Raw genomic sequence first — 10,638 nt, forward strand, 5'->3', positions numbered from 1 at the left:
TGCTGACTATTGCAACACCTGTATCAGAGTTGTTAGGAACACCATTTGGAAAAGTTCACATTTTGCAGGTATAAGTTCTACAAGTCTGTGCATGCATGTGTTTAGTTGAGTGCCCACCTCACAGGAAAGTCCAGAGTATCCGATTGGACAATCACACTTCTCTATCTGATGTGCTTTCTCGCTCTCTTTGGTTGGTCTGCCTTCCTCAGCCACTGTTAGACTGATTTCTGAAATACTGGAAGAGAGAGAACTCAATCAATTAAACCATCAATACAACAATGTAATATGATTACAACTGTTTTCTTTTCAATTTCTCATTGCACTGGTTTGTTGGGCAATTCTAAAACTAAGATACTTGCCTTACATCATATCAAAGAGGACATGCACATGTATTTAAACACATCTGTAATGGTGATTGGAAGCAGGTCATACTGTTTCTGTACTGTTTCTGTTTCTTTTTTTTTCACATGGTATCTTTTATTTACTCATCACATTTCCAATATAATAGTGGACCACACTGTATGGAGGCGCATGCCTTTGCTTGTGTGTGTGTGTGTGTGTGTGTGTGTGTGTGTGCTTTTTACCGGCTGTGTCGCATCAAGTTGCCGTGGGATGCCTTTATTAGGATGTAGTCCACATAGAACAAAATATCCATGAAGTCCTCTCGAGTCATGGACCTGCCATCTGCGTACTTCCATTCATGCTACACACACACACACACACACACACACACACACACACACACACACACACACACACACACACCACACACACACACACACACACACACACACATTTGCACAATGACAAATCAATTTTACCACTGCAGTCCATTACCAATGTAATAGACCTTGTTTGTATTGACTGACAGAGCTTGCCAAAACTAAGCACATCAAGATTTGGTTTAGGTCTATTGTTTTTTTAGTTGGTATTTTTAAGTTGTTTCTGAAACTTATAACAACAAATATTTCTTCTATTGTTTTTCAATTTCCCACTTCCATCCTTGCTCTACCTCTGTCATGTCGATCTCGTGGCGGGTCAGCTGACCAATCTGGAGTCCGGGTATGTGGCGTGTTATCAGGATGTTGCGGTTAGGACCGCCCTTAATAATGACCTGAGGCTCATAGGAGGAAGGACCAGTTTCCTCTCTGGCCTCGTAGTACACTGCATATTTCAACTGCCCACCATATGCTGTGATCTGAAGGACAGGGATGATTGATTAAAGACATTAAGGACAACTGTACTGAATCAACAGTTTTTTTTCCATTCTGACAAAATCCTCTTGATTTGAGCTGAAATATTGATATTTATATTACTACTTTAATGGTTGTTGATTGCTGTAGAAAACCATTAAAAACTGTAACGCCTAGTCATGTAAAAGTGTAATGTAATGGCATATCACCAACGTATATAATTAAAAAACAAGAAACGAAAAAACATAAAAACATTGAGCTTTCCTACCATAGAGCCTCTGAACTGCTCCGGCAGTTTCCAGTAGTAGGGTTCAGAGAGAGTTGAGGTGACCAGCTCTGTATGAGCGAGGATCTCAGGGTGCTGGAAGCTCACTCCTCTCCTCGTCTCCACAGTGTTGGATTTATCCACCAGGGGGAGCACCGTCTGCTCAGGCTTCAGCGTTAACTACACACAACAATGTCAATATTAATGTGATGCATGTTGGTCCTTGTAGTTTGACCTCAAGGAACTGTGATTAGTTTAAATGGTTTTACATGGCTTATAATTATGAATCTTTTGGTCTCAGTTTTTTATTATACATTTTGGTGTGGTACAACCTTTTTGACACAGGCTGCATTAGTTTTTCCCCAAGCTCTCCTTCACTTCCCCTCAGCCCTTGGTATGAAATCATAGCTTACATCACAAGGAGGCCACTTGGATTGACCATTGTTGTTCACTCGCTCCCTCAGCCTTCAGAGGGTCCAGCCCACCAAATTCACTTCAGTTTTTTAGACAAATGGAACAACACTTATGATGGCGGCAGGGACTCCCAGAAGGGCAAGTGCTGAGAGGAAGTGAACGAGGGCACTTTGAACCAATATTGGAACGCAGCCACGGCCTTATTTCATCATGTCATAGTTGACACAAAGTGAGGCAGGTAAGACATATGCACATGGGTGGGTTGAATGGCAAAATCATAATTCAAACCACATAAGTTATGTTGCATACCATGACAAAACTGTAAATACTGTGTCCATGAGTCCAGGATGTGTAGTGTCAGTTTTAGTTTTTTCCTTGTTTAGTCACACTATCTTTGCTTTCTACAGTACAGTATAGGAATTCTCGTAAAGTCTGATGATGACTATTTACTGTTAACAGTAACAATGATCTTTACTCTTCATCTTAATCTGATGTACCACCACACATGTGACATTTGAGTAATTATTGCAATAACAAAAAATCATTTTGTAATAGCGAGAATGGTGCCTCTGTCATTCTCAGCAGAATGTGTGTTTTTGTACTATGTAACTTTGGTGAGAGGGTACGATCTCCCAGGAGAAGCGCCTAACACTTTACGACACTAAGTCAGACACCAGCATTCATTTTGGGGAAACTGGATCATATTTTATGGAGAAAATGTTTCCTGGTTGTCACTCTGATGTCCACTGACTGCTCTGCCTTGTCTCGCTGATATACTGAAGTGAGTTTTATGACGGACAGAAAGTTTAACTTCATGCTAAAGTAAGGCTAACTGCTTCTAACTGTAGCTGCTTTCAATTGGTTAGAAGGCATGAAAAAAAATCTGCTTGTTTTGTGTTTGATCAATGGTTTCAGTGCAGCAAAAAGTGACTAAATGTTTTGTTGATGAAAGACCCTGGCTATTTTATAATAGTGGTATTGTCAATAAGACAATCACCAAGTCAATATTTTCTCAGATTGATTGTGTTGTCACTTTTCTTAATCATGGGCCCATTTTTGTTGCTTTTTTAAGTAGTGCTCCTAAATTGTATATTCCAATGTAAATGTATTTCCCTTTTGAATATAACTTGAAACTGATGCGTCACTATGTAAGTAATAACTCAAATATGATTCAAATATAGAGCAAGATACAATCTGGAGAAAATGTAGCCCTTACTTTCTCATTAACTTTGTCTCCCACTTTATAGGTTTCTTTTCAATATTACTTGAATAATATCAGGGTGTATGGACTGTGGGTTGTGGTTGAGTGGACTGATTTAAATATTGTGTGAATAATATCTAGGTACTATAGTTGGACACAGATGGAACAGTCACACATGGAACAGGAAATTGCTTATTTCTGGTATTGAATTCCAAACATATTTATATACTGTAGTTTCTTTAGCTTTGGCAATTAGCTTGATTCAACTATGAAAAAACTAAGTAAATAGGAACTAAATTAAAAAAAGTTTATTATTAATGGAAATACGTTATGGGTGATATTTTCCCTCTCAAATTGGTAAGAAGTGATCCTGAAATGTTTTAAATAGTAGTTTGTAAATCTTTAGAGCTTGCTAAATTTCTGAATATTGTAAATAGAGCCTGGAGTCTATTCTGATTGAGAATGATATATGCTTAGAGAAGAAGATGTATGTAAAGGACTTCATTCTACATTCAGTAGATCCTTTTTATTTTCATGTACCGTTTTCTGTTTCACAATACTTTATGATTCAGTTTGTGTGTACATTTTCTTAAAGTATACGTAGCATGCCATTAGTCATGACATTGAATTTAACTAATAAGAGATCCATTTCATAAAGGTGCATAATGTTCAGATATAGAACACAGCATTGCTGGCCTCATCTAGCTGTTAAAAAATGTCTTTAAAATTATTTACAAATGTGCGTATGTTACATAAATGTTTGCTATGACATTCAGACATGACAATATCTTTGTAAGGGGGGAAATGTGTTTTAAAAGGTTTAAAGTTCATGCTCTTGTATTATTTACAGATAATAGTTATTAATTTACAAATATTAGTAGCCATTTTGCCTGTTCAGGCCTTTGTTTTTTAATATTTCCTTTATTTGTCAGCTCTGTATTAATAATCTAGTTCAGAAAATGCTGCCCTTAGTCTGGGCCAAAACATATCTCTCTTCTTTTTTCACATGTTACTGTATCAGTGCTTCCATCTCATCTCAGTTCTTTAAAGATATTTCATTATATTAGTGCAAATCTTCACAGCAGTATTTAACAACCAGTAAATAGTCAAACAATCACACACACAGTTGTCCCTTCAGAGATAAATATCACAAAGAATTATGTGTAATCCCCTTTAGTGAGTTTTTGTGTGTGTTTGTGTATGTGAAAGCATGTGTACTGTGTCTGTACAGTGTATGTGTATGGTGTCTAGATTTGGTGAGGGAGTGTGTGTGTGTGTGTGTGTGTGTGTGTGTGTTTGTGTGTTTGTGTGTGTGTGTGTGTGTGTGTGTGTGTGTATGTGTGTGTATGTGTGTGTGTGTGTGTCCTAGTCCACTCAGTGTAATCTCACGATTCAGTGGTTCAGAGAAAATCTCCCTTTCCAATAAATTCTCCATTTTTGTCAGTCTTTCTCTCTCTCTGTCCAGCCCTTCCTCTCTCTCTGTCGACAATAAATCAAGTGGATGTTTGTCGTTCAAATGAAGGCGCTCACTGCACTCCATCAGAAAACTGTACGGTTAACGCGGAAACGGCAGATTATCGGCGATGGCAACCGTTTCTGAGATGAAGGGCCTTTATTAAAAACAGGCTGCCACTCAAAAATCGATTGCTAACTTGCTGGGTGACTGTCTGATGGTGTCTGCTGCACTTACCTCTGTTTTTGACTCACAACGGTCTCCTTAATGCTCCCCCTCATGTTTGTATTTTAATGTATGGGAGCCAGTGTGTACATAAGCAAGGCTAGGATGGAAGATATAGAATACGGACATGTTTTCTTCAAGCACCCCCAGCAAGTTTTCACTTATCCAGTGAATATCTCAATGGCTACTAGATGTATTGGAACGTGCTTTTGTACGTGCATTCATGGCTCCCAAACTATGTGTCACATTTGTTGATTTCCTGACTTTACCTCAAGTGCCCCCCCTGAAATTGGCATTTGCTATTTGACTGAAATGTCTCAACAACTATTGCATGGTTTGGTGTTGCATTTGGTACAGACATTCATGTCAATGCAATCTGCCTTATTTCCAGTGCTTGTACGCCTCCAGGATGCTGAAGCTGGCAGGAAAGATTTTGGCCAATCCCTCCCCCACTGAACACAAACTTTTTGACTCACTCCCCTCTGGAAGGAGGCAGCGGTCCATCAGGATCAAAACCTCACGCTTCAAAAACGTATTTTCTTTTCTATTTCTAAGTTTCTTCCCACCTGCAGCTAGCCTCATCAACAAGGCCCTCACTGAAACAAACTCAGCATTGAATTATGATTATGCAATAGACAATCACAATAAAAGAGTGTCAATATTCCCAAATTCAGCACACCTAACATATCTCTGCACAAATCAGACCACCTTCTTTATACTATATATTAACCTGGCACCTATCAACAATCACCAGGTAGGCTGCAAAATGACTTGTGTGCATCATTGATCTATTGGGCTACTGGGGAGAAATAAAGTAAAATAAGATCTATTACCTTCAAATATTAACATTACCTTTAATTATTCATAATGATAAATGAAGAACACAGAGCTTAAAACGTCAGTTGTAGGCAGCCAGCTTTCGAATGAGGTATCTCAGCAAGTAAGCTGGCACAGACAATACAACAGGTACAGCTTACAGGCAACTACTGAGTAGATCCACGGAATAAAACTTTAGAGGCAAGAAAGATCCAGACCGGGACATATTCTTTAAACTTGTTAAATATATTATCACCAGGGTTTTGGACAGAATGAAGATATTTTACATCTATCACTTTATTAACTCTTTCAAACTCCGCCCAAAATTAGAACAACAGTTATCTGTTATTCTAAAAATCAACTGCAAAAGGCACAAATGTTCAAAATATAAATGAACTGATGAATGGTTGGACAGATCCATCCAGTTCAATTAGCCAATGTGGCCGAACAAGTAAGGTGTTGCTTTGAATCAGTTGATCATGTTCTGCCATATAATTAAACCTACATACGTTAAACAAATATAACAATTTAGACACTATATTTCTACTTACCCACATCCTGATGAGCCCTTGTGCCTCTGTGCAAGATCGTGTCAGTCCGTAACAGTAACAGTTGCTGCAGCCAAGTGGGTTTCGTACCGACAAGCCAAACGTGTCTGGCTTACAGCGATCACAGTTGTCTCCTTTCACATTTGCCTAAAATAAACACAGGCAAAGACAAAGTTGAGGTAAGCTTTTATGATTCTTTATAAACGTTTTAACATTATTTTAATGAATTCTGTTTCAGTGGACAGCATGTTGTGGAGACTAAAATCGAACTGAAAACAATACAATGCAGGGACATGGACAAGTTATGAGAAACATACTGCAACTTTTCAAAGCATGTCATTCTTTATGTATTGCTTGAGGTCAGAGAGCAGATGTAAATTGGACTGCGTCATATTTTGGTTATTAAACAACAAAATCCATTTTCATTGTTTGCATTGGGGTAGAAACAAGCAGTATCACATTGCATTGAATTGTTTAGAGTAAATAAGTTGAATGTATAATAATAATAATAATAATAATAATAATAATAATAATAATAATAATAATATAAGCTAAAATTGGATTAGTAAAGGTCTGTATATTTGTATATTAAGCCTTCTTTCTCTGCTCAGAAAAGACTCACACTGCTGTCAAACATCACCCAATTAATGTAGAGTTCTGTCAAAACGTCCTGCAGGTTAGTGAGTACTCGAAAAACAACAGAGGAATGTGAAGGTATAGGGAAGGAACCGAAAACGCCAACTTTAGTACTCTAAGTTATTTGCATTGTCAAAATGTTATTAGTAGACGCTAATGATCATCAATTTAATTTAAAGCACCCATATTATGCTCATTTTCAGGTTCATAATTGTATTTTGAGGTTGTACCAGAATAGGTTTACATGGTTTCATTTTCAAAAAACACCATATTTTTGTTTTACAGCACATTGCTGTAGATCCTCTTTATGTAAACATGTTACATGCCATAAGGAAATGCAGGTACATCACACACTTACAGTAGATACGGTTTCAGACATAGAGGGGTTCAGACCGACAGACAGACAGCATAACACATCACAGACAGCAGAAATAACAGATTAACAGAGGGACAGGTGACAAATTGAATGACTGTTTGACTGCAGGCAGTCAACTTTCTACCTGTTCATGGTGAAGATGACATGATCTGTCTCATTACCGGCCCTGATTTAGGTGTGTGTATGTGTGTTTGTTTGTGTGTGTGTGTGTGTGTGTGTGTGTGTGTGTGTGTGTGTGTGTGTGTGTGTGTGTGTGTGTGTGTGTAATTTACCTATTTCTACACATATAGATGAAAAGAATATATGTGTGTATATCTTGTCCTGGTAGAATTCAAAACCCATATGTATAAGTCCCCATATGTATTTTCTTCTTAATTTTTTCACACATTCATTCACTTTATTAGGATAACTTTCTGAAAGGTCAAAGCATCTTAGCAGAATCCAAGTGGTCACTAGAAGGCTAAACTTGGATTTGGACAGTATATCGGCAAAACATTCATTGACAATTAGTATGTAATGTACCGTATCCGTTGGACCAATCAGCAAGTGGAGTGTTCAGATGGTGATGTGACTATTTAAACCAGCTGTTAAGTACCATATGATTTTACAACTGCATGGCCTGATTTTAGTGGATACTTTTGCGAACTTTAAAAATGTTTCCAGCACAGCTGCCTTGTTTTTCTAACTGGAAACAAAGAGTAATGTCAGTTTATTCAATTGCATGTAAGAGGGGAGCATGTTGAAAGAGAGACCTGTGAATAATTTAATCAACCTACTCGAAATGGCACTTGTTTAAAGAAAATTCTAACAAAGTCTTTCCAGGCAACAAGCTTTTAGAAGATTAACATAGTGTGTTGGCACAGAAAGACTACAACGCAATTGTTATTGAAACTTCCATGCCAATAAAGCCCCTTTGAATTCAATTAAATTGACTAAAACTAAACCTGTTTACTTTTTGATTTCTGTATTAATGTTCATTAGGTCAGACTCTCACTTTGAAACAAAGATTAATTTGAAACTTATTTAAATGTTTTTTTAAACATTATTAAAGTTGCTTTATTAAGCATCCAAGCTCATCATCAAGTTGTGTTGTTTCTTCTATGTGAAGTGTTTGGCACATTTTTATCAGTTACTGCACATTTTTGCATGCTCAGTTTTTCTTTGTAAATTATGCTCAAACTACTACTGTAAGTGCATTGATAGAAAAATAATATTCACAACATAAGGGAAGACCAGATAAACGTGTGTGTATAGTCTTGTGATTGTATGCTGTACCTTGCAGCTACACTTTCCCGTTCGATCGGCGCAGGCGCACACTTCTCTCTCCAGGTCGCAGGTCTGGCTGTCCGATCCTGCAACATTACATTTGCACTGGGTGCACTGTGGGGAAAGGTGGAGGAAGGCAACGCCAAGCTTCTGTTATCAACAATATAACAGGTTGAGAGAGGAGCAACTAGACTGTGTCCTAGCTTTATGCTTCACCAAACCATTAAACTTCATTCGAAAATGAAAATGTTGCCATTATCTTCTTACTCCCATGTCAGTTCAAACATCACTGAAGTTCAGACAAAAAACTATTATTTTTCAACTTGACTGAAGCCACTGGGTTCCAAAAGGTGTAAAGAAAATATCCATGCAATTTCTCTGACCACTGACTTTTTAATAGGAGCACTACGTATTTTTATTCTGTTGCCAAGCTATTCATGGCAAACTATTGACATTTTCTCTATCTTGAACACAGCTACAGAAAGACACAAATAACAAATATGATGATGATTTGATTGTTATTGTATTAATTCCCTTGTTAAAGTATGCCATCACAGTAAGACTTGATTGAAACTGAAACTTTTAGGGCCAAATTTCAGGAAATGTTGACTACCATAAGAAGATCAGAAGGTAACTCAAGGGTAATTTTAAGGTGGGCGCCTGGATAGCTCAGTTGGTAGAGCGGGCGCCCGTATATGGAGGTTTACTCCTCAAAGCAGCGGGCCCAGGTTCAACTCTGACCCCCTTTCTCTTCTCTTCCGTTTCATTTTTTCCGCTGTCCTATCAAAATAAAGGCCTAAAATGCCCCAAAAAAATCTTTAAAAAAGGTGTAATTTTAAGGTAAGCTGTTTCTTCAAAATCTGTTTTGCAAAACAGGTGCCCATTCTGAGTTTTTACATTCTCATATGTTGTTGAACCATATTATCTGATAGTATAAGTTATCTACATCATTTTGTTCAACTTTGCATTTCTAGTGAGGTATCTCGGTGGAAAAAAAAACAAGCTGAAGCTACATGGAAAGTGTGGCTCTGGTGTTATGAGAGTTAAATAAAACCACTTGTAAGACGACACCATTAGGCTTCTATCAATCAGGCAGTGAACACGTCCATTTATTGACGCTTTTTATGCTCATAAAATCCATTACAATAGCTTTATCACGTGTACGGAAATCTGTCTCCTTTGTCCCCAATGATTGATCAGCGATTCTCTCCAGGGCCCCCTCTCTTATATCAATACAAAAATAAAAGCATGCCTAATAATAATAAAAATAATAATAATAATAATAATAATAATAATAATAATAATAATATTTGCAGTGTTAATGTCATTCAGATCACTCACCTGAGGAAAGTCTCTGTATCCAATTTGACATTCATTGCATTTCTCTCCTCTGAACGAGTCGCGACACATGCAGCAGCCTGTGTTGATGTTACACTGCTGGCTCACTGAGCCGATCACACTGCAGCCACAAGCCTACATACACAAACACAGACACAAAGACAGAGATTATTTCTGATGCTCTTATTAGTTAATATTTAACAATGAAATGTATCAGACAGAACATCAGACACTTGATCTTTCCTCATCAAGTACACTGCAATCATTTGCCTGCATCCAACCTACAGTAGAGCGTTTCCAAGGCACCCAACACAATATTGTCAAATCAGTGTAATTTGAAGATTTATGGAGGTAAAAAAATGGAGGTCTCTTTACCCAGAGCAAGAGCCTTTCCCTGGTAATGAGTGGTCATTTTCAGTGAAATCTCATCCGTTGATATCTCTTTGTAATCTTAAAGAAGTTAAAGGTTTCACTCTATCTATTTTTGCTCAGTTTTGGCTCGTACTTCACTGTTGTTTTATTGTACCTTTCTGCTTTGGCAGTGTTTTTACTGTTACCTCTGTTGCCTCCATCTTTGTTGTCCTTATGTACCCTTCTGGATCAATCTGCCGTTAAACTGAGACTTACTGTACTTTTATGTTCCAGCCTCTAATTGCTAATAGTCTACTGCTACTTCTAAAAGTTGACTGTTGCTACCTCGCAGCCTTTTGGAGAGATAGTTTCAGTGCAGAACAATTACATTTCAAACACTTTGAACAAAGTCGTGTAACAAAGAGGTGAAAAAGACGAGGGAATACAGAGAGAAGGCTGTGTAAACACGCACCATGATAATGTAAGATGAGATTTATTTTGTGAATATTTAGTTAACAAATATATTTCCATCAGTTGTAGCGTCACAGTGTATTCT

General features: G+C 37.6%; 1 protein-coding gene across 1 annotated transcript in view; it reads right to left on the reverse strand.

Annotated features, from left to right (window-relative positions):
* lama2 (laminin, alpha 2) overlaps positions 1-10,638 on the reverse strand; it is a 175,788-nt gene that overhangs the window by 53,315 nt on the left and 111,835 nt on the right. The window contains exons 28-34 of the mRNA XM_034900777.1: positions 9,735-9,866; positions 8,403-8,507; positions 6,119-6,262; positions 1,462-1,638; positions 1,013-1,198; positions 585-703; positions 118-235 (exon numbers count right to left, since the gene is read on the reverse strand). Of these exons, the coding sequence (XP_034756668.1) occupies positions 118-235; positions 585-703; positions 1,013-1,198; positions 1,462-1,638; positions 6,119-6,262; positions 8,403-8,507; positions 9,735-9,866 (981 nt within the window). The remainder of the gene's footprint in view (positions 1-117; positions 236-584; positions 704-1,012; positions 1,199-1,461; positions 1,639-6,118; positions 6,263-8,402; positions 8,508-9,734; positions 9,867-10,638) is intronic.

This window comes from Etheostoma cragini, chromosome 18 (assembly GCF_013103735.1).
Source record: "Etheostoma cragini isolate CJK2018 chromosome 18, CSU_Ecrag_1.0, whole genome shotgun sequence".
Taxonomy (NCBI): domain Eukaryota; kingdom Metazoa; phylum Chordata; class Actinopteri; order Perciformes; family Percidae; genus Etheostoma; species Etheostoma cragini.